Raw genomic sequence first — 23,961 nt, forward strand, 5'->3', positions numbered from 1 at the left:
AAGATGGCGGCGTAGCACTGCTCTGTCGCTGAAAACAAAAGATCCCAAACACAGCGGAATATACGGCATTTCACCGCTTTTTCCGCCCGGGCCGAGCCGCCCCCCGCCCCGAGCACGGAGCAGAGCCGCGGGAGGGCATCCGAGGCATCCGCTTCGGGGGTGGGAACTCTCGACTGCCATGTTTTGTTTGCGTCTGGAGGCGAAAACATAGTTAGCAGCTAGCGGCTAACTGCTAACTGCCCAGGATCAGCTGTAGCAACAACCGCCGCAGCCTCGCCGTAAGTTTATTCATTTCACAAACTTTTCCGACACCAGCGTCCCGCCTCGAGGGGCTTTACCGCCTCTACACCTTTAATAAAACATAGATTTAGAGTTTGGAAACAATCAGCCGGCTAACAGGGATGCTAACGGACAGAATAAAAGTTTGGAACAACTTTGTGCCCGGTTCTGGACTCCCTTCTTCCCACATTTCTCCCTGTAACGGACCACATTTCACCCCCAGTGTCTCTGTGTGGGATCGGGCCGGGAAAAGGGGGTTTTTGAGTCGGATTTCAGGCGTTTTCAGGGGGTTTCGTGACGGTGCAAGTTTGATTTGTGAGTGGAGGAATGTGCCAAAGAGGCAGCATCAATACAAAGGCATTTAGCGGAGCGGGGGCGAGAGAAGGAGACTTTTTCAGATCGAAAACCGACGAAACTCTCAGCGTTTCCCTCCGTGGAGTCAGGACGGGATGTGCGTGAGGTTTAACGGCGTCCACGGTGGTGTTTATGTGAGTTTATGTGGTGAAAAAACAGGAGTTTATCCCTGTGTTTGTAGCAGCGACGAGGATAATGAGTCACTGCACAGACACTCACACTGAGACCTGGTTTAGACCTGGTTTAGTCCTGCTTTAGTCCTGGTTTAGTCCTGCTTTAGTCCCGCTTTAGTCCTGCTTTAGTCCTGCTTTAGACCTGCTTTAGTCCAGCTTTAGTCCTGCTTTAGTCCTGCTTTAGTCCAGCTTTAGTCCTGCTTTAGTCCTGCTTTAGACCTGCTTTAGACCTGCTTTAGTCCTGCTTTAGTCCTGCTTTAGTCCTGCTTTAGTCCTGCTTTAGTCCTGCTTTAGACCTGCTTTAGTCCTGCTTTAGACCTGCTTTAGTCCTGCTTTAGTCCTGCTTTAGACCTGCTTTAGTCCTGCTTTAGACCTGCTTTAGTCCTGCTTTAGTCCTGGTTTAGTCCTGCTTTAGACCTGCTTTAGTCCTGCTTTAGTCCTGCTTTAGTCCTGCTTTAGTCCAGCTTTAGACCTGCTTTAGTCCTGCTTTAGTCCTGCTTTAGACCTGCTTTAGTCCTGCTTTAGTCCTGCTTTAGACCTGCTTTAGTCCTGCTTTAGTCCTGGTTTAGTCCAGCTTTAGTCCTGCTTTAGTCCTGCTTTAGACCTGCTTTAGTCCTGCTTTAGACCTGCTTTAGTCCTGCTTTAGTCCTGCTTTAGACCAGCTTTAGTCCTGCTTTAGACCTGCTTTAGTCCTGCTTTAGACCTGCTTTAGTCCTGCTTTAGTCCTGCTTTAGACCAGCTTTAGTCCTGCTTTAGACCTGCTTTAGACCTGCTTTAGACCTGCTTTAGTCCTGCTTTAGTCCTGCTTTAGACCAGCTTTAGTCCTGCTTTAGACCTGCTTTAGACCTGCTTTAGTCCTGCTTTAGTCCTGCTTTAGTCCTGCTTTAGACCTGCTTTAGTCCTGCTTTAGTCCTGCTTTAGACCAGCTTTAGTCCTGCTTTAGACCTGCTTTAGACCTGCTTTAGTCCAGCTTTAGTCCTGCTTTAGTCCTGCTTTAGACCAGCTTTAGTCCTGCTTTAGACCTGCTTTAGACCTGCTTTAGTCCAGCTTTAGTCCTGCTTTAGTCCTGCTTTAGACCTGCTTTAGTCCTGCTTTAGTCCTGCTTTAGACCAGCTTTAGTCCTGCTTTAGACCTGCTTTAGACCTGCTTTAGTCCTGCTTTAGTCCTGCTTTAGTCCTGCTTTAGTCCTGCTTTAGACCTGCTTTAGTCCTGGTTTAGTCCTGGTTTAGTCCTGCTTTAGTCCTGCTTTAGTCCTGCTTTAGTCCTGCTTTAGTCCTGCTTTAGTCCTGTTTTAGTCCTGCTTTAGACCTGCTTTAGACCTGCTTTAGTCCTGCTTTAGTCCTGCTTTAGTCCTGCTTTAGTCCTGCTTTAGTCCTGGTTTAGTCCTGCTTTAGACCTGCTTTAGACCTGCTTTAGTCCTGCTTTAGTCCTGCTTTAGACCTGCTTTAGACCTGCTTTAGTCCTGCTTTAGTCCTGCTTTAGTCCTGCTTTAGTCCTGCTTTAGTCCTGCTTTAGACCTGCTTTAGTCCTGTTTTAGACCTGCTTTAGTCCTGTTTTAGACCTGCTTTAGTCCTGCTTTAGTCCTGTTTTAGACCTGCTTTAGTCCTGCTTTAGACCTGCTTTAGTCCTGCTTTAGTCCTGTTTTAGACCTGCTTTAGACCTGCTTTAGTCCTGCTTTAGTCCTGCTTTAGTCCTGCTTTAGTCCTGCTTTAGTCCTGCTTTAGTCCTGCTTTAGTCCTGCTTTAGTCCTGCTTTAGTCCTGCTTTAGTCCTGCTTTAGACCCGCTTTAGTCCTGCTTTAGTCCTTGTTTAGTCCTGCTTTAGTCCTGCTTTAGACCTGCTTTAGTCCTGCTTTAGTCCTGCTTTAGACCTGCTTTAGTCCTGTTTTAGTCCTGCTTTAGTCCAGCTTTAGTCCTGCTTTAGTCCTGCTTTAGTCCTGGTTTAGTCCTGGTTTAGACCTGCTTTAGTCCTGCTTTAGACCTGCTTTAGTCCTGCTTTAGACCTGCTTTAGTCCTGCTTTAGTCCTGCTTTAGTCCTGCTTTAGTCCTGCTTTAGTCCTGCTTTAGTCCCGCTTTAGTCCTGCTTTAGTCCTGCTTTAGTCCTGCTTTAGTCCTGCTTTAGTCCCGCTTTAGTCCTGCTTTAGTCCTGCTTTAGTCCTGCTTTAGACCCGCTTTAGTCCTGCTTTAGTCCTGCTTTAGTCCTGCTTTAGTCCTGCTTTAGTCCAGCTTTAGTCCAGCTTTAGTCCTGCTTTAGTCCTGCTTTAGACCTGCTTTAGTCCTGCTTTAGTCCTGCTTTAGTCCTGCTTTAGTCCTGCTTTAGTCCAGCTTTAGTCCAGCTTTAGTCCAGCTTTAGTCCTGCTTTAGTCCTGCTTTAGTCCCGCTTTAGTCCTGCTTTAGTCCTGCTTTAGTCCTGCTTTAGTCCTGCTTTAGTCCCGCTTTAGTCCTGCTTTAGTCCTGCTTTAGTCCTGCTTTAGACCCGCTTTAGTCCTGCTTTAGTCCTGCTTTAGTCCTGCTTTAGGCCTGCTTTAGTCCTGCTTTAGTCCTGCTTTAGTCCAGCTTTAGTCCTGCTTTAGTCCTGCTTTAGTCCTGCTTTAGGCCTGGTTTAGACCTGCTTTAGTCCTGCTTTAGTCCTGCTTTAGGCCTGCTTTAGTCCTGCTTTAGGCCTGCTTTAGTCCTGCTTTAGTCCTGCTTTAGTCCTGCTTTAGTCCTGCTTTAGTCCTGCTTTAGACCTGCTTTAGTCCTGCTTTAGTCCTGCTTTAGACCTGCTTTAGACCTGCTTTAGTCCAGCTTTAGACCTGCTTTAGTCCTGCTTTAGTCCTGCTTTAGTCCTGCTTTAGTCCTGCTTTAGTCCTGCTTTAGTCCTGCTTTAGTCCAGCTTTAGTCCAGCTTTAGTCCTGCTTTAGTCCTGCTTTAGTCCTGCTTTAGTCCCGCTTTAGTCCTGCTTTAGTCCTGCTTTAGTCCTGCTTTAGTCCTGCTTTAGTCCCGCTTTAGTCCTGCTTTAGTCCTGCTTTAGACCTGCTTTAGACCTGCTTTAGTCCAGCTTTAGACCTGCTTTAGTCCTGCTTTAGTCCTGCTTTAGTCCTGCTTTAGTCCTGCTTTAGTCCAGCTTTAGTCCAGCTTTAGTCCAGCTTTAGTCCTGCTTTAGTCCTGCTTTAGACCTGCTTTAGTCCTGCTTTAGTCCTGCTTTAGTCCCGCTTTAGTCCTGCTTTAGTCCTGCTTTAGTCCTGCTTTAGACCCGCTTTAGTCCTGCTTTAGTCCTGCTTTAGTCCTGCTTTAGTCCTGCTTTAGTCCTGCTTTAGTCCAGCTTTAGTCCTGCTTTAGTCCTGCTTTAGTCCTGGTCTAGTCCTGCTTTAGTCCTGCTTTAGTCCTGCTTTAGTCCTGCTTTAGTCCTGCTTTAGTCCAGCTTTAGTCCTGCTTTAGTCCTGCTTTAGTCCTGCTTTAGTCCTGCTTTAGTCCTGCTTTAGTCCTGTTTTAGTCCTGCTTTAGACCTGCTTTAGTCCTGCTTTAGACCTGCTTTAGTCCTGGTTTAGACCTGCTTTAGACCTGCTTTAGTCCTGCTTTAGTCCTGCTTTAGTCCTGCTTTAGTCCAGCTTTAGTCCTGCTTTAGTCCTGCTTTAGTCCTGCTTTAGTCCTGGTTTAGTCCTGCTTTAGTCCTGCTTTAGTCCTGCTTTAGTCCTGCTTTAGTCCTTCTTTAGACCAGCTTTAGTCCTGCTTTAGTCCTGCTTTAGTCCTGCTTTAGTCCTGCTTTAGTCCAGCTTTAGTCCTGCTTTAGTCCTGCTTTAGTCCAGCTTTAGTCCTGCTTTAGTCCTGCTTTAGTCCTGCTTTAGTCCTGCTTTAGTCCAGCTTTAGTCCAGCTTTAGTCCTGCTTTAGTCCAGCTTTAGTCCTGCTTTAGTCCTGCTTTAGTCCTGCTTTAGTCCTGCTTTAGTCCAGCTTTAGTCCTGCTTTAGTCCTGCTTTAGTCCTGCTTTAGTCCTGCTTTAGTCCAGCTTTAGTCCTGCTTTAGTCCAGCTTTAGTCCTGCTTTAGTCCAGCTTTAGTCCTGCTTTAGTCCTGCTTTAGTCCCGCTTTAGTCCCGCTTTAGTCCCGCTTTAGTCCTGCTTTAGTCCTGGTTTAGTCCTGCTTTAGTCCTGCTTTAGTCCTGCTTTAGTCCTGCTTTAGTCCTGCTTTAGTCCTGCTTTAGTCCTGCTTTAGTCCTGCTTTAGTCCTGCTTTAGTCCTGCTTTAGTCCTGCTTTAGTCCTGCTTTAGTCCTGGTTTAGTCCTGGTTCAGTCCTGCTTTAGTCCTGCTTTAGACCTGCTTTAGACCTGCTTTAGTCCTGCTTTAGTCCTGCTTTAGTCCTGGTTTAGTCCTGCTTTAGTCCTGCTTTAGTCCTGCTTTAGTCCTGCTTTAGTCCTGCTTTAGTCCTGCTTTAGTCCTGGTTTAGTCCCGCTTTAGTCCCGGTTTAGTCCTGCTTTAGCCCTGCTTTAGACCTGCTTTAGACCTGCTTTAGACCTGCTTTAGTCCTGCTTTAGTCCTGGTTTAGTCCTGCTTTAGTCCTGCTTTAGTCCTGCTTTAGTCCTGCTTTAGTCCTGGTTTAGTCCTGCTTTAGACCTGCTTTAGACCTGCTTTAGTCCTGCTTTAGTCCTGCTTTAGACCTGTTTTAGTCCTGCTTTAGTCCAGCTTTAGTCCTGCTTTAGACCTGCTTTAGTCCTGCTTTAGTCCAGCTTTAGTCCTGGTTTAGTCCTGGTTTAGTCCTGCTTTAGTCCTGCTTTAGTCCAGCTTTAGTCCTGGTTTAGTCCTGGTTTAGTCCTGCTTTAGACCTGCTTTAGTCCTGGTTTAGTCCTGATTTAGTCCAGCTTTAGTCCCGCTTTAGTCCTGCATTAGTCCTGCTTTAGTCCAGCTTTAGTCCTGGTTTAGTCCTGGTTTAGTCCTGCTTTAGACCTGCTTTAGTCCTGGTTTAGTCCTGATTTAGTCCTGCTTTAGTCCCGCTTTAGTCCTGCATTAGTCCTGCTTTAGTCCACCTTTAGTCCTGCTTTAGACCTGCTTTAGTCCTGCTTTAGTCCTGCTTTAGTCCTGCTTTAGTCCTGCTTTAGACCTGCTTTAATCCTGCTTTAGTCCCGCTTTAGTCCTGCTTTAGACCTGCTTTAGTCCTGCTTTAGACCTGCTTTAGTCCCGCTTTAGTCCAGCTTTAGTCCTGCTTTAGTCCTGCTCTAGTCCTGGTTTAGTCCTGCTTTAGTCCTGCTTTAGACCTGCTTTAGTCCTGCTTTAGTCCAGCTTTAGTCCTGCTTTAGTCCCGCTTTAGTCCAGCTTTAGTCCTGCTTTAGTCCTGCTTTAGTCCTGCTTTAGTCCTGCTTTAGTCCTGCTTTAGTCCTGCTTTAGTCCTGCTTTAGTCCAGCTTTAGTCCTGCTTTAGTCCTGCTTTAGTCCTGCTTTAGTCCTGCTTTAGACCTGTTTTAGTCCAGCTTTAGTCCTGTTTTAGTCCTGCTTTAGACCTGTTTTAGTCCAGCTTTAGACCTGCTTTAGTCCAGCTTTAGTCCTGCTTTAGTCCTGCTTTAGTCCTGCTTTAGTCCTGGTTTAGTCCTGCTTTAGTCCTGCTTTAGTCCTGCTTTAGTCCTGCTTTAGTCCTGCTCTAGTCCTGGTTTAGTCCTGCTTTAGTCCTGCTTTAGACCTGCTTTAGTCCTGCTTTAGTCCTGGTTTAGTCCTGCTTTAGTCCTGCTTTAGACCTGCTTTAGTCCTGCTTTAGTCCTGCTTTAGTCCTGATTTAGACCTGTTTTAGTCCTGCTTTAGTCCTGCTTTAGTCCTGCTTTAGTCCTGCTTTAGTCCTGCTTTAGTCCTGCTTTAGTCCTGCTTTTGTCCTGCTTTAGTCCTGATTTAGACCTGCTTTAGTCCCGCTTTAGTCCTGCTTTAGTCCTGCTTTTGTCCTGCTTTAGTCCTGGTTTAGTCCTGCTTTAGTCCTGCTTTAGACCTGCTTTAGTCCTGCTTTAGTCCTGCTTTAGTCCTGATTTAGACCTGTTTTAGTCCTGCTTTAGTCCTGCTTTAGTCCTGCTTTAGTCCTGCTTTAGACCTGCTTTAGTCCTGCTTTAGTCCTGCTTTAGACCTGCTTTAGTCCTGCTTTAGACCTGCTTTAGTCCTGCTTTAGTCCTGCTTTAGTCCTGCTTTAGTCCTGCTTTAGTCCTGCTTTAGTCCTGCTTTAGACCTGCTTTAGTCCTGCTTTAGACCTGCTTTAGTCCTGCTTTAGTCCCGCTTTAGACCTGCTTTAGACCTGCTTTAGTCCTGCTTTAGTCCTGCTTTAGACCTGCTTTAGTCCTGCTTTAGACCTGCTTTAGTCCTGCTTTAGTCCTGCTTTAGTCCTGCTTTAGTCCTGCTTTAGACCTGCTTTAGTCCTGGTTTAGACCTGCTTTAGTCCTGCTTTAGTCCTGCTTTAGTCCTGCTTTAGTCCTGCTTTAGACCTGCTTTAGTCCTGCTTTAGTCCTGCTTTAGACCTGCTTTAGTCCTGCTTTAGACCTGCTTTAGTCCTGCTTTAGTCCTGCTTTAGTCCTGCTTTAGTCCTGCTTTAGTCCTGCTTTAGTCCTGCTTTAGTCCTGCTTTAGTCCTGCTTTAGTCCTGCTTTAGTCCTGCTTTAGTCCTGCTTTAGACCTGCTTTAGTCCTGCTTTAGTCCTGCTTTAGTCCTGCTTTAGACCTGCTTTAGTCCTGGTTTAGTCCTGCTTTAGTCCTGCTTTAGACCTGCTTTAGTCCTGCTTTAGACCTGCTTTAGTCCTGCTTTAGTCCTGCTTTAGTCCTGCTTTAGACCTGCTTTAGACCTGCTTTAGTCCTGCTTTAGTCCTGCTTTAGACCTGCTTTAGTCCTGGTTTAGACCTGCTTTAGACCTGCTTTAGTCCTGCTTTAGTCCTGGTTTAGACCTGCTTTAGACCTGCTTTAGTCCTGCTTTAGTCCTGCTTTAGACCTGCTTTAGTCCTGCTTTAGACCTGCTTTAGTCCTGCTTTAGTCCTGCTTTAGTCCTGCTTTAGTCCTGCTTTAGACCTGCTTTAGTCCTGGTTTAGACCTGCTTTAGTCCTGCTTTAGTCCTGCTTTAGTCCTGCTTTAGTCCTGCTTTAGACCTGCTTTAGACCTGCTTTAGTCCTGCTTTAGTCCTGCTTTAGTCCAGCTTTAGTCCTGCTTTAGTCCAGCTTTAGTCCTGCTTTAGTCCTGCTTTAGTCCTGCTTTAGTCCTGCTTTAGTCCTGCTTTAGACCTGCTTTAGTCCTGGTTTAGACCTGCTTTAGTCCTGCTTTAGTCCTGCTTTAGTCCTGCTTTAGACCTGCTTTAGACCTGCTTTAGTCCTGCTTTAGTCCTGCTTTAGTCCTGCTTTAGACCTGCTTTAGTCCTGGTTTAGTCCTGCTTTAGTCCTGCTTTAGACCTGCTTTAGTCCTGCTTTAGTCCTGCTTTAGACCTGCTTTAGACCTGCTTTAGTCCTGCTTTAGTCCTGCTTTAGTCCTGCTTTAGTCCTGCTTTAGTCCTGCTTTAGTCCTGCTTTAGTCCTGCTTTAGTCCTGCTTTAGTCCTGCTTTAGTCCTGCTTTAGACCTGCTTTAGTCCTGCTTTAGTCCTGCTTTAGTCCTGCTTTAGACCTGCTTTAGTCCTGGTTTAGTCCTGCTTTAGTCCTGCTTTAGACCTGCTTTAGTCCTGCTTTAGACCTGCTTTAGTCCTGCTTTAGTCCTGCTTTAGTCCTGCTTTAGACCTGCTTTAGACCTGCTTTAGTCCTGCTTTAGTCCTGCTTTAGACCTGCTTTAGTCCTGGTTTAGTCCTGCTTTAGTCCTGCTTTAGTCCTGCTTTAGTCCTGCTTTAGTCCTGCTTTAGTCCTGCTTTAGTCCTGCTTTAGACCTGCTTTAGTCCTGCTTTAGTCCAGCTTTAGTCCAGCTTTAGTCCAGCTTTAGTCCTGCTTTAGTCCTGCTTTAGTCCTGCTTTAGTCCTGCTTTAGTCCTGCTTTAGTCCTGCTTTAGTCCTGCTTTAGTCCTGCTTTAGACCTGCTTTAGTCCTCGTTTAGTCCTGCTTTAGACCTGCTTTAGACCTGCTTTAGTCCTGGTTTAGTCCTGCTTTAGTCCTGCTTTAGTCCTGCTTTAGTCCTGCTTTAGTCCTGCTTTAGTCCTGCTTTAGACCTGCTTTAGTCCTGCTTTAGTCCTGCTTTAGTCCTGCTTTAGTCCTGCTTTAGTCCTGCTTTAGACCTGCTTTAGTCCTGGTTTAGACCTGGTTTAGTCCTGCTTTAGTCCAGCTTTAGACCTGCTTTAGTCCTGCTTTAGTCCTGCTTTAGTCCTGCTTTAGTCCTGCTTTAGTCCTGCTTTAGACCTGCTTTAGTCCTGCTTTAGTCCAGCTTTAGTCCTGCTTTAGTCCTGCTTTAGACCTGCTTTAGTCCTGCTTTAGTCCTGGTTTAGACCTGCTTTAGTCCTGCTTTAGACCTGCTTTAGTCCTGCTTTAGTCCTGCTTTAGTCCTGCTTTAGACCTGCTTTAGTCCTGCTTTAGTCCAGCTTTAGTCCTGCTTTAGTCCTGCTTTAGACCTGCTTTAGACCTGCTTTAGTCCTGCTTTAGTCCTGGTTTAGACCTGCTTTAGTCCTGCTTTAGACCTGCTTTAGTCCTGCTTTAGACCTGCTTTAGACCTGCTTTAGACCTGCTTTAGTCCTGGTTTAGACCTGCTTTAGACCTGCTTTAGACCTGCTTTAGTCCTGCTTTAGACCTGCTTTAGTCCTGGTTTAGACCTGCTTTAGTCCTGGTTTAGACCTGCTTTAGACCTGCTTTAGACCTGCTTTAGTCCTGCTTTAGACCTGCTTTAGTCCTGCTTTAGTCCTGGTTTAGACCTGCTTTAGACCTGCTTTAGACCTGCTTTAGACCTGCTTTAGACCTGCTTTAGACCTGCTTTAGACCTGCTTTAGTCCTGGTTTAGACCTGCTTTAGTCCTGCTTTAGTCCTGGTTTAGACCTGCTTTAGACCTGCTTTAGACCTGCTTTAGTCCTGGTTTAGACCTGCTTTAGACCTGCTTTAGTCCTGGTTTAGACCTGCTTTAGACCTGCTTTAGACCTGCTTTAGTCCTGCTTTAGACCTGCTTTAGACCTGCTTTAGTCCTGCTTTAGACCTGCTTTAGACCTGCTTTAGTCCTGGTTTAGACCTGCTTTAGTCCTGCTTTAGTCCTGGTTTAGACCTGCTTTAGACCTGCTTTAGACCTGCTTTAGACCTGCTTTAGTCCTGCTTTAGACCTGCTTTAGACCTGCTTTAGTCCTGCTTTAGTCCTGCTTTAGTCCTGGTTTAGACCTGCTTTAGACCTGCTTTAGACCTGCTTTAGTCCTGGTTTAGACCTGCTTTAGTCCTGCTTTAGTCCTGGTTTAGACCTGCTTTAGACCTGCTTTAGACCTGCTTTAGTCCTGCTTTAGACCTGCTTTAGTCCTGCTTTAGTCCTGCTTTAGTCCTGGTTTAGACCTGCTTTAGTCCTGCTTTAGTCCTGGTTTAGACCTGCTTTAGTCCTGCTTTAGTCCTGGTTTAGACCTGCTTTAGACCTGCTTTAGTCCTGCTTTAGTCCTGCTTTAGTCCTGGTTTAGACCTGCTTTAGTCCTGTTTTAGACCTGCTTTAGTCCTGCTTTAGTCCTGCTTTAGACCTGCTTTAGTCCTGCTTTAGTCCTGCTTTAGTCCTGCTTTAGTCCTGCTTTAGTCCTGCTTTAGTCCTGCTTTAGTCCTGCTTTAGTCCTGCTTTAGTCCTGCTTTAGACCTGCTTTAGTCCTGCTTTAGTCCTGCTTTAGTCCTGCTTTAGTCCTGCTTTAGACCTGCTTTAGTCCTGCTTTAGACCTGCTTTAGTCCAGCTTTAGACCTGCTTTAGACCTGCTTTAGTCCTGCTTTAGTCCTGCTTTAGACCTGCTTTAGTCCTGCTTTAGTCCTGCTTTAGTCCTGCTTTAGACCTGCTTTAGTCCTGCTTTAGACCTGCTTTAGTCCAGCTTTAGTCCTGCTTTAGTCCTGCTTTAGTCCTGCTTTAGTCCTGCTTTAGTCCTGCTTTAGTCCTGCTTTAGTCCTGCTTTAGACCTGCTTTAGACCTGCTTTAGTCCTGCTTTAGACCTGCTTTAGTCCTGCTTTAGACCTGCTTTAGACCTGCTTTAGTCCTGCTTTAGTCCTGCTTTAGACCTGCTTTAGTCCTGCTTTAGTCCTGCTTTAGTCCTGCTTTAGACCTGCTTTAGTCCTGGTTTAGTCCAGCTTTAGTCCTGCTTTAGTCCTGCTTTAGACCTGCTTTAGACCTGCTTTAGTCCTGCTTTAGTCCTGCTTTAGACCTGCTTTAGTCCTGCTTTAGTCCTGCTTTAGTCCTGCTTTAGACCTGCTTTAGTCCTGCTTTAGACCTGCTTTAGTCCAGCTTTAGTCCTGCTTTAGTCCTGCTTTAGTCCTGCTTTAGTCCTGCTTTAGTCCTGCTTTAGTCCTGCTTTAGACCTGCTTTAGACCTGCTTTAGTCCTGCTTTAGTCCTGCTTTAGACCTGCTTTAGTCCTGCTTTAGTCCTGCTTTAGTCCTGCTTTAGACCTGCTTTAGTCCTGCTTTAGACCTGCTTTAGTCCTGCTTTAGTCCTGCTTTAGACCTGCTTTAGACCTGCTTTAGTCCTGCTTTAGTCCTGCTTTAGTCCTGCTTTAGTCCTGCTTTAGTCCTGCTTTAGACCTGCTTTAGACCTGCTTTAGTCCTGCTTTAGACCTGCTTTAGTCCTGCTTTAGTCCTGCTTTAGACCTGCTTTAGACCTGCTTTAGTCCTGCTTTAGTCCTGCTTTAGACCTGCTTTAGTCCTGCTTTAGTCCTGCTTTAGTCCTGCTTTAGACCTGCTTTAGTCCTGCTTTAGACCTGCTTTAGTCCAGCTTTAGTCCTGCTTTAGTCCTGCTTTAGTCCTGCTTTAGTCCTGCTTTAGTCCTGCTTTAGTCCTGCTTTAGTCCTGCTTTAGTCCTGCTTTAGTCCTGCTTTAGTCCTGGTTTAGTCCTGCTTTAGTCCTGCTTTAGTCCTGCTTTAGACTTGCTTTAGTCTAGCTCCGCCCTCTCTCCTCAGGGTTGTCCCTATGAAAGTCTGACTCCGCCCTCTCTCCTCAGGGTCGTCCTTATGTAACTCTAGCTCCGCCCTCTCTCCTCAGGGTCGTCCCTATGAAAATCTGACTCCTCCCTCTCTCCTCAGGGTCGTCCCTATGTAACTCTAGCTCCGCCCTCTCTCCTCAGGGTCGTCCCTATGTAACTCTAGCTCCGCCCTCTCTCCTCAGGGTCGTCCCTATGATGGGCGACTGCGTGACGCCCAGGCACAGTGCGGTGATGGAGCGTTTGCGGCGGCGGATCGAGTTGTTTCGGCAGCACCATAACAGCTGCGAGTCGCGGTACGACCGGGCGTCGCTGGAGCGTCTGGAGCTGGACCGACAGCAAACCTACGCCCTGCACCAGCGCTGCCTCCAGGCCAAGGCCAAGCGCAGCAGCAAACAGAGGCAGAGCCAGCCCAGCAGCACGGGGGAGGCGCCCGGAGCCAGGGGGAGCGAGGGGGGGGAGGGCGCCGAGCAGAGCCGCAACACCACGCTCGCCGCTGTGAGTAATACTGTAACCCACAACACCACACTTGTCACAGTGATTATAACTTTAACCCACACTCGCCACAGTGAGTATAACTTTAACCCACAACACCACACTCGTCACAGTGAGTATAGCTTTAACCCACACTCGTCACAGTGAGTATAGCTTTAACCCACACTCGTCACAGTGAGTATGACTTTAACCCACACTCACCACAGTGATTATAACTTTAACCCACACTCGTCACAGTGAGTAAAACTTTAACCCACACTCGTCACAGTGAGTATGACTTTAACCCACACTCACCACAGTGATTATAACTTTAACCCACACTCGTCACAGTGAGTATAGCTTTAACCCACACTCGCCACAGTGAGTATAGCTTTAACCCACACTCACCACAGTGAGTAAAACTTTAACCCACACTCGTCACAGTTAGTATGACTTTAACCCACACTCACCACAGTGAGTATAGCTTTAACCCACACTCACCACAGTGATTATAACTTTAACCCACACTCGTCACAGTGAGTATAACTTTAACCCACAACACCTCAGTGAGTATAACTTTAACCCACACTCGTCACAGTGAGTATAGCTTTAACCCACACTCACCACAGTGAGTATAACTTTAACCCACACTCGCCACAGTGAGTTGAACTTTAACCCACACTCGTCACAGTGAGTATAACGTCAATCCACACTCGTCACAGTGATTATATCTTTAACCCACACTCGCCACAGTGAGTAAAACTTTAACCCACACTCACCACAGTGATTATAACTTTAACCCACACTCGTCACAGTGAGTATAGCTTTAACCCACACTCACCACAGTGAGTATAACTTTAACCCACACTCGCCACAGTGAGTTGAACTTTAACCCACACTCGTCACAGTGAGTATAACGTCAATCCACACTCGTCACAGTGAGTATAGCTTTAACCCACACTCGTCACAGTGAGTATGACTTTAACCCACACTCACCACAGTGAGTATAACTTTAACCCACACTCGCCACAGTGAGTTGAACTTTAACCCACACTCGTCACAGTGAGTATAACGTCAATCCACACTCGTCACAGTGAGTATAAATGTTACCCACACTCGTCACAGTGAGTTGAACTTTAACCCACACTCGTCACAGTGAGTATAACGTCAATCCACACTCGTCACAGTGATTATATCTTTAACCCACACTCGTCACAGTGATTATATCTTTAACCCACACTCGCCACAGTGAGTATAACTTTAACCCACACTCGTCACAGTGAGTATAACTTTAACCCACACTCGTCACAGTGAGTATAACTTTAACCCACACTCGTCACAGTGAGTATAACTTTAACCCACACTCGTCACAGTGAGTATAACTTTAACCCACACTCGTCACAGTGAGTATAACTTTCACCCACACTCATCACAGTGATGTCAGCTCTGGGGGGGGTGAGGGCCGATCATCGCTGCTTTGTGGTTATGTTTTGTGGCTGTTGTTTTTAGCCCGATTTAAACGGCCTGTCTCTGTCTCAGCTGCAGGAGACGGTGAAGCGGAAGATCGAGCGAGCGGGTTCTCCTCTGAGCCGGGACCAGGTCAACGGCTTCGGGGACGGGTACCCCCCCAGCAAGAAGCAGTGTCTGGACAACGGCGCCAACGGGTCCCCGCTGGACTCCAAACTGGGGCTCATCGACGCCATCAACGCCAACGGGAAGCACGAGAGCAGCGACGACACGGCCACTTTCCACCCCAAAGAGCTAAAGCAGGAGCCAGACGACATCCTCCCCATCATGCCCCCTTCAGGCGGCGGGGGGAACTCCAGCAGCCTGTTCCCCGACCTCAACCTGAACGAGCAGGAGTGGAGCGAGCTGATGGAGGAGCTCAACTGCACCGTGGCCTACGAGGACATCCAGGACATCCTGAACGACGACGACCCGCTGGAGCTGACCCCGGCCCCGGAGCCTCAGGCGGGAGGCGCTCAGGCGGGGGCCGCGGGGGCAGGAGGAGGAGGAGCGCCCCCTGCAGGGAGACAGGCTGCAACAGGTCTGCTGCCTCCAGACCTGTCCACCGTGAAGACCGAGTACACGCCGGCCGCTCTGGTAAGAGTCCACACGCCACCATGTCCACCACGACTAACATCTCAGGAGGCTTTCTTTAGGACGGGTCAGAATTATGCAAAACTGTGCTGGAAAACATCATTCAAGATTACACTTTTTGTTTCTTGACATTGGAGATGTAAACGCTAGAAAACATGGATTTCAGGACTGACGGGAACAGAATTAACTGCGAGGAAGATGTTGACAAGAATGTTCCTGCTCCATCTTCAACAGGAGGACTTTCCTCTTGTTTCTGTCCAGACGCCTCGTTCCTTAAAGAGGGGGTGTTCTGCTTTTTCCAGTCCCATAGCACCAGTCTATATCTCACTACAATGATGACAAACCTTCTGTTGGTCTGTAAATGCAGTAAATTAGAATAACTGCCTTGTATAAAATGTCTCTCTCAAAATGGCTGTAGTGAATGTCTTGAAATAGGCCTCTGTCTCTTTAAGAACCTCTGAGCCTTTAGACACGCCCCCTCCACACGCTGTCTGTGTCATCAGTGGGGAGGGGGTTCTGCTGAGGAGCAGTGGTTGGTTACTCGGCTGGTGACGAAAGCTCGGAGGCGTCTCCAGGAGGTGGGGGCGTTCCTAGGAGGACTCAGGCAAACCTATCCCTAAAATGGCCGCCATCAGAGTTTGTACAGATTACTCAGAAATACGTGAATGTGCCAAGGCAACACTTCAGCCATGTTTTTAATGAGGGAGTGACAGAATAACATGATGTGAAGCTTGAAAAAGAGACCTCTTGGAGACCTCTTGGGGACCTCAAGTTGGAGACGTCTTGGGGACTTCTTGATGACCTCTAGGAGACTTCTTGGGGACTTCTTGGGGACTTCTTGATGACCTCTTGGAGACGTCTTGGGGACTTCTTGGGGACTTCTTGGGGACTTCTTGGGGACCTATTGATGACCTCTAGGAGACTTCTTGGGGACTTCTTGGGGACCTATTGATGACCTCTAGGAGACTTCTTGGGGACTTCTTGGGGACTTCTTGGGGACTTCTTGATGACCTCTTGGAGACGTCTTGGGGACTTCTTGGGGACCTCTTGGAGACCTCTTGATGACCTCTTGGAGACGTCTTGGGGACCTCTTGGAGACGTCTTGGGGACTTCTTGGGGACTTCTTGGGGACTTCTCGGGGACTTCTTGGGGACTTCTTGGAGACCTCTAGGAGACTTCTTGGGGACTTCTTGGCGACTTCTTGGGGACCTCTTGGAGACCTCTAGGAGACTTCTTGGGGACTTCTTGGCGACTTCTTGGGGACCTATTGGGGAGACCTTGGGGACCTCTTGGGGACCTATTGATGACCTCTAGGAGACCTCTTGGAGAAATCTCTCTGAAATCTGACCTGTCTCCTCCAACCACTCTCCTGGCCCTTACGTTTTTAGATTGTTATTAGTCTCTGCTCTTCAGCCAATGCTTCGTAAAATCACTAACTTCCTTGTTTACGAAATTCACCTCTTGCTGTTTGCTTCATATCCGGCTTTTCCCTGATTGGTTAATCCGCTTGTCAGTCACGCCCATCAGGAAGTCGAGCAAACCGGCCTGATCCAGAAACACGAGCGTGTGGAAGCAGAAACCCCAGCGTTCTAACGTCACTGTTTCTCCCTCCAGGACTCTCACTCTCCGCTGGTGAACGTCCGCTCCTCCGTGAATCCCTCGTCTTCCTCGTCCTCGCTGCCCGCGTCCTCGCTGCCCGCCGCCCCGCCCTCCGCGCCCCCTCCCTCCTCCACGTCTCCGGCGCTGCACGCTCAGAGCTCCAGGCAGAACCACCTGCTGCCGCCCTCCAAAGACCTGTCCCCGGCCCAGCAGCTGCAGCAGCTGGCGGCGCAGCAGAGGCACCTCCACGGCGCCCCCCAGCTGCACAAGCCCAACCCCCCGCCCGGCGCCAAGTTCCACCCGCAGGCGCCGCACCCGCAGGCGCCGCACCCGCAGGCCTGGGGGCAGATGGGAGGCACCGCCCAGAGCCCCATCGCGGGAACCTTCAACATGGACAAACCCAGCAGCCCCTCGCTCTACCAGCAGGACATGATGTTCAGCACGGTGAGTCTTAAAGCAGCACTTAGGGCGGCTCGATTATTGAAAAAATAATAATCACGATTATTTTTGTCATAATTGAAATCACGATTATTCAAACGATTATTTTTTTGCCTTTAAAAAAATCAAAAAAGTGACAAAAATCCATCAAAAAAGTGACAAAAATCCAGCAAAAAAGTGACAAAAATCCATCAAAAAAGTGACAAAAATCCAGCAAAAAAGTGACAAAAATCCAGCAAAAAAGTGACAAAAATCCATCAAAAAAGTGACAAAAATCCATCAAAAAAATGACAAAAATCCAACAAAAAAGTGACAAAAATCCATCAAAAAAGTGACAAAAATCCAGCTAAAAAGTGACAAAAATCCATCAAAAAAGTGACAAAAATCCATCAAAAAAGTGACAAAAATCCATCAAAAAAGTGACAAAAATCCATCAAAAAAAAGACAAAAATCCATTTAAAAAAGTGACAAAAATCCATTAAAAAAAGTGACAAAAATCCATCAAAAAATGTCAAAAATCCATCAAAAAAAGGACAAAAATCCAGCAGAAAAAAGACAAAAATCCATCAAAAAAGTGACAAAAATCCAACAAAAAAATGACAAAAATCATCAAAAAAGTGACAAAAATCCAGCTAAAAAGTGACAAAAATCCATCAAAAAAGTGACAAAAATCCATCAAAAAAGTGACAAAAATCCATCAAAAAAGTGACAAAAATCCATTAAAAAATTGACAAAAATCCATTAAAAAATTGACAAAAATCCATCAAAAAAGTGACAAAAATCCATCAAAAAAGTGACAAAAATCCAACAAAAAAGTGACAAAAATCCAGCAAAAAAGTGACAAAAATCCAACAAAAAAATGACAAAAATCCAACAAAAAAATGACAAAAATCCATCAAAAAAAGTGACAAAAATCCATAAAAAAAGTGACAAAAATCCAACAAAAAAGTGACAAAAATCCAACAAAAAAATGACAAAAATCCATCAAAAAAGTGACAAAAATCCATCAAAAAAGTGACAAAAATCCAACAAAAAAGTGACAAAAATCCAACAAAAAAATGACAAAAATCCATCAAAAAAAGTGACAAAAATCCATCAAAAAAGTGACAAAAATCCAACAAAAAAGTGACAAAAATCCAACAAAAAAATGACAAAAATCCATCAAAAAAGTGACAAAAATCCATCAAAAAAGTGACAAAAATCCAACAAAAAAGTGACAAAAATCCAACAAAAAAATGACAAAAATCCATCAAAAAGTGACAAAAATCCATCAAAAAAATGACAAAAATCCATCAAAAAAGTGACAAAAATCCAACAAAAAAATGACAAAAATCCATCAAAAAGTGACAAAAATCCATCAAAAAAATGACAAAAATCCATCAAAAAGTGACAAAAATCCATCAAAAAAATGACAAAAATCCATCAAAAAAGTGACAAAAATCCAACAAAAAAGTGACAAAAATCCATTAAAAAATTGCTGAATTTTTGTCATTTTTTTGTCATTTTTTGCTGGATTTTTGTCATTTTTTTGTCTTTTTTTGCTGGATTTTGTCACTTTTTTGTCTTTTTTTGCTGGATTTTTGACATTTTTTTTGCTGGATTTTTTTCGTTTTTTTGTTGGATTTTTTTGCGTTTTTTATTGAGTTTTTGTAATTTTTGTCGCTTTTTTTGGTCACTTTTAAGCGTTTTTTTGTTGGGGAAACTGTCTCACATTTGGTGTCAAGTGGTCCAACCGATGAAAATATCTGAAAAGTCAATGTATGCCCATACTAGCAAATGCTAAAGCTAATGTAAGAGTCCACATGAAAGACCATTTAATTTGAAATTAGTTGCTAATGTCAGGTGGTGCAACTGCAAAACATGTAAAATTACAATCTAAAGATGATAGGGATGCACTGATCCAATACTGGTATAAGCATCAGAGTCAATACAAGAAAAAAAAGATCAGATGTCGGTTTAAAATATCCGATAATGAACCAATAAGTGTTTTGGGCTGAAAGATTTTGCTTTGTACACATTTTTGGAACCTATTTAAATTTGAGAAAAATGTCGGTTGCGCCGCCTGACACTTTTTTATACAGAGAAACTATAAATACATCAAAAAAATACACTTAAATACTTTAAAATGTTATTTAATAAACACCTATCGACCCAAAAATATGCATGCCATCAGTTTTTAGCCCCTTATACGTCATTGACCCTTAATCACTAATCAAGTTCATTTATATTTGTGTCCCCAGAGCCAGAACCAGCTGCTGCACCCCTCTCAGGCCGGGAAAGGCTCCCCGAAGGCGGGCGCGTTCCTCCAGGGCGGCCCCTCGGTGATGGGCCACTCTCTGGGTCACTCCTCTGCTCCTCCCCCTCCTCCTCAGCAGCAGCAGCAGCAGCAGCAGCCACAGCCGCCGCCCGGGGCTCAGCTGAGCTTCAACAACACCAAACCGCTGTCCCACTACGAGGCCCGGGGTGCGAGCAGCGACCAGACCAAGAACCAGCTCATGACTCTGCTCCGGCAACAGCAGCAACAACAACAACAGCAACAACAGCAGCAACAACAACAACAACAACAACAACAGCAGCAACAGCAGCAACAGAAACATCTCCAACAGAAAACCATGGGCTACAGGCCACACCTGCAGCACCCACAGGTACCTGCACTCAGGCTCATCTTCAGTGTCAAGACGTGTGGCAACAATGAGGAACAATGGTGTGGAAAATGGGGGGGTCGGGGGTTTGAGCCACTTCCTTTAACCCCTTAACTCCCACCTGAACCGAGCTCAGGCTTTACCCCAATCCAAAAGCTTCTGGAAAAAAGTTGTGAAAATAACAACGAAAACAATGATGATGTAACAAAAAAGTGACACAAAAAAGACAAAAATGTGACAAAAATTGACCAAAAAAATTACAAAAAATGTGACAAAAAAATGACAGAAACTTTGACTTAAAATGACAAAAAAAAGACACAAAAAAGACAAAAAAAAGGACAAAAAAAGACACAAAATTGACAAAAATGTGACAAAAATTACAAAAAAATTGCAAAAAACTTTGACAAAAAATGACAAAAAAGACAAAAAAAGACAAAAAATGACCAAAAAAATGCGACAAAACTTTGACAAAAAATGACAAAAATGACAAAAAAAATTACAAAAAACTTTGACAAAAAATGACAAAAAATGACAAAAAAAAGACAAAAAAATTACAAAAAAATGTGACAAAAAAATGACAGAAACTTTGACTTAAAATGACAAAAAAAGACACAAAATTGACCAAGAAAATGACAAAAAATTTGACAAAAATTGACTAAAAAAATGACCAAAAAATGATTTTTAAAAAAGACAAAAAATTAATTAAAAAATGCCAAAAAAGCTACAAAATGAGTTGAAACCCCCCAAAAAAGATGGAAGAAAATCTGCTGACGTGAGGAAAAAGATCCATTTAGATGAGTTTTGTAGATCTTAGCTTTCAAATGAGGCGTTACACTGGCCTACAGGATTTGGGTAAAGCTGAACTAGAGAAAATGCTCTGGGTTCAGGCGGGAGTTAAGAGGTTAATTCTGTCCCTGGACCGACAGCATCAACACGTGGATCTACAGACTCCGCCTCCTGCTGTCGATGCTTTTATTTCCTGATACTCCACATTTGGATGAAGTGTCTGCACAGTTTAGCTGTAATTGTGTTTTGTTTTCAGGACCAGAGCAGTTTCGGAGCCTCCGCTCTCCAGCAGCAGCAACAGCAGCAGCAGCAGCAGCAGCAGCAGCAGCAGCAGCAGGCGGGCCCCGGAGCTCCTGGGATGGGGGCCAGTCCTGCCATGGCCAACCACACGCCCCACGCTAACCAGGCAGCTTACATGAACAGCCAGCAGGTGGCAGCGGTGCTCAAACAGCAGCAGCAGAGGCAGCAGCAGCAGCAGTATTTACAGAGGCAGCAGATGATGGAGCAGGTGAAGCTTCTTTACACAGTGCACGTGCTGCTCGTGTTGTAATGGCAGACGTCACAGCAGCAGGGGGCAGTGGAGAGCACACAGACTGTTCCTGTCTCCTTTAGGGGTTTAGAGGAGGAGACTATGGTATAATGATAAACTATACTGTATATAAGGAATATCACCGATCCATCAGTGCCGATATTAACTCACCCGATACTGCAGGAGCTCTCAGGAGGAAAGGTGAGACAGTCAGAGCTCTGAGTGAGGCCCGGGACGCTGTGTGGAACCCTGTGTGGAACCCCGTGTGGAACCCCGTGTTCTCTCCTCGTACAGAGCAGCACATGTTACACAATCACCCATGTGGGATTTCAGCTGCTCAGGGAGAGGCCAGGACTCCAGACTCTCTGTCTCTGTGGCCAGAACAAACCTCCCCAAGAGTTACAATAAAGTTTCATTCAGTTCATTCAAAATGATCAGAGTTTAACCTCTTACCACCCGCCAAAACCAAATGCATTCTCTCTCTCTTTTAATTTCCCTTATGTGTTTTTGTCACTTTTTTATTACTTTTTTGATGCATTTTTGTCCCTTTTTTGTTGCTGTTTTGTCACATTTTTTGCTGCTCTTTTATTACTTTTTTGCTGGATTTTTATGTTTGTTTTTTTCCTGAATATATTGTCTTTTTTTGTTGTTTTTTTGCTGGATTTTTGTCTTTTTTTGCTGAATTTTTGTCATGTTTTTGTTGGATTTTTGTTATTTTTTTGTTGGATTTTTGTCTTTTTTTGCCAGATTTTTTCTTTTTTTTGCTGGATTTTTGTCTTTTTTTGTGGAATTTTTGACATTTTTTTGCTCGATTTTTGTTATTTTTTGCTGAATTTTTGTCTTTTTTTGCCAGATTTTTGTCTTTTTTTTGGCCAGATTTTTGCCTTTTTTTTTGCCAGATTTTTGTCTTTTTTTGCTGGATTTTTGTCTTTTTTTGCTGAATTTTTGTCTTTTTTTGCCAGATTTTTGTCTTTTTTTTTTTGCCAGATTTTTGTCTTTTTTTTGCCAGATTTTTGTCTTTTTTTGCTGGATTTTTGTCTTTTTTTGCTGGATTTTAGTCTTTTTATTATTTTTTTCACTTTTAAGCGTTTTTTTGTTGCGTTTACATCCTCATTTTCTTCTCATTCTTTGTCGCTGGTTTGCAGAAGCTTTTAGATTTGGAGAATTTGGAGAAAACAAAAAAACATGTTCAGGTGGGAGTTAAGAGGTTAACACAAGTGTCTGTGATTTCCCAAAAAGCTGAAATGTTTATTTTACATCGGCCTTTTCTACAACACAAATGAATCTTTTGAAAAATACTGTTTTTTAGATGATCTGGTGTGTTTAGTTGTTATTGATCAATGGGCTGTGGTTTGTTCCCATGACCACCAGAGGGGGCTGTTTTTCACTCTCCTCGTGTCTGTGTTTGCAGCAGGAGAAGCAGCGGCAGCAGCAGGACCAACAACTGAAGAGGCATCTGTCCAGACCCCCCCCTCAGTATCAGGACCAGAGCGGCCCCCCCCCCAACCAGACGGCCTTCAGCCAGCAGCAGTTCACTGGTAAAATTCAACAAAAATGTGACAAAAACTCAGCCAAAAAGTGAAAAAAATTAGATAAAAATGTGACAAAAATTCAACATAAATGTGACAAAAATGTGACAAAAATTAGACAAAAATGTGACAAAAATTAGACAAAAATGTGACAAAAAATCAACAAAAAAATGTCAAAAAATCAACATAAAAGTGACAAAAATTAAACATAAATGTGACAAAAATTCAACATAAATGTGACAAAAATTCAACAAAAATTAGATAAAAATGTGACAAAAATTAAACAAAAATTAGACCAAAATGTGACAAAAATTCGACAAAAATTCGACAAAAATTAAACAAAAATTAGACAAAAATGTGACAAAAATTCAACAAAAATGTGACAAAAATGTGACAAAAATTCAACAAAAAATTGACAAAAATTCAACAAAAATTCAACAAAAAAGTGACAAAATGTGACAAAAATGTGACAAAAATTCAACAAAAATGTAACAAAAAAGTAACAAAAAAGTGACAAAAATTCAACAAAAATTCAACAAAAATTCAACAAAAAAATGACAAAAATTCAAGAAAAAAGTGACAAAAATTCAAGAAAAAAGTGACAAATTCAACAAAAAAGTGACAAAAATTCAACAAAAATTCAACAAAAAAATAACAAAAAATCAACAAAAAAGACAAAAATTCAACAAAAAAGTGACAAAATGTGACAAAAATGTGACAAAAATGTGATAAAAATTCAACAAAAAATGACAAAAATTCAACAAAAAAAAGACAAAAATTCAACAAAAAAATGACAAAAATTCAACTAAAAAATGACAAAAATTCAAGAAAAAAGTGACAAAAATTCAACAAAAAAGTGACAAAAATTCAACAAAAAAGTTACCAAAATAAAATAAAATAAAAAACATAAAAAAGGTGACTATATAATAAGAGGACAGCATGCGGGTGGTAAGAGGTTAAGAAGTCACTGAAACCACACACTGACTCCTCTCTCCGCCCTCAGGCTCGTCTGCGGCGATGGCAGGCGTTAACCCCGCCTCCCGGATGTTCCCCCCGCCCCAGGGCATGATGGGAATGACCGGGAGCTCCGTGGCGCCGCCCTCCTCTAACCCCCAGGGGGCGCCTCCGCCTCAGGCGCCTCCGCCCGACATGAACGGCCTGTACAGCCAGCAGCAGCAGAGGCAGCAGCAGCTCTACCGCCAGAGCATGATGATGAAGACGCAGAGCAACGCCGCCGCCGCCATCTTGAAACAGCAGCAGCAGCAGCTCGGCGTGCGGCTGCCGGGACAGATGGGCCACCAGGGGGCGCCGCCGCCGCAGAACGTCACGTGGAGCCAGCAGATGGCCACCTCGCAGCAGCTCGCCAGCCACCAGCAGCAGATCCACGGGAGCTTCAGCGCCGCCCAGAACGCCTTCCACCTCCAGCAGCAGCAGCGACTACCCAAGATGCAACAGTTCACCAGCAGCGCCAGCCGCCCGCCCATGAGCGCCATGACCCCGGGGCAGACGATGATGCAGCGCGCGCCCGCCAGCCTAGCCCAGGCGCAGCCGGATCTGAGCGGCTTCGGGCAGGCGGCGGGCGCGGCCAGGGGCGCGGTGGCGGGGGCGGGGCTGCAGTGTAACTACGGCGTGGGGCGGGCGGCGGCGAGCGCTCAGGCGCAGCAGCAGCAGCAGCTCTCGTGCGGGTACAACGTGGCGGCGGGCAGCTTCGCGGAGGAGAGCGAGCTGGTGGACTCGCTCTTAAAGGGACAGAGCACTCAGGAGTGGATGGACGACCTGGACGAGCTGCTCGCCGGGCATCACTGACGAGGGGGCGGGGCCGGGGAACAGGAAGTGAGGCCACGCTGAGCCAATCAGAGGAAGCTCTTTGGTTTAAGGCGAGACGCGGCAGGTTTGGTGTCCACGTGTAGCACGAGAGGCTGATGTTTCCTTTGAGGTGGTTTAGAACAGAAGAAATCAAACTGGGGGGGAAGAATTTGATCATTTTTCTTTTAATGGAAACTATATGAACAATTTTGGGAAGAATCTGTTCTTTTTTT

The 23,961-nt window shown here is 45.1% G+C and overlaps 1 protein-coding gene across 1 annotated transcript; it reads left to right on the forward strand.

The window, feature by feature from the left end:
- On the forward strand, window positions 1-23,731 carry maml1 (mastermind-like transcriptional coactivator 1). Its single transcript, XM_079582300.1, has 8 exons — window positions 1-278; window positions 12,011-12,323; window positions 13,839-14,402; window positions 16,014-16,442; window positions 18,677-19,081; window positions 20,121-20,372; window positions 21,805-21,931; window positions 22,926-23,731. The coding sequence occupies exons 2-8, from the start codon at window positions 12,021-12,023 to the stop codon at window positions 23,726-23,728; spliced, it is 2,883 nt and encodes a 960-aa protein (XP_079438426.1). The 5' UTR covers window positions 1-278; window positions 12,011-12,020; the 3' UTR covers window positions 23,729-23,731.
- Window positions 23,732-23,961: the final 230 nt, after the last annotated feature.

The sequence above is a fragment of the Gobius niger genome (assembly GCF_951799975.1).
Source record: "Gobius niger genome assembly, chromosome: 24".
NCBI lineage: Eukaryota > Metazoa > Chordata > Actinopteri > Gobiiformes > Gobiidae > Gobius > Gobius niger.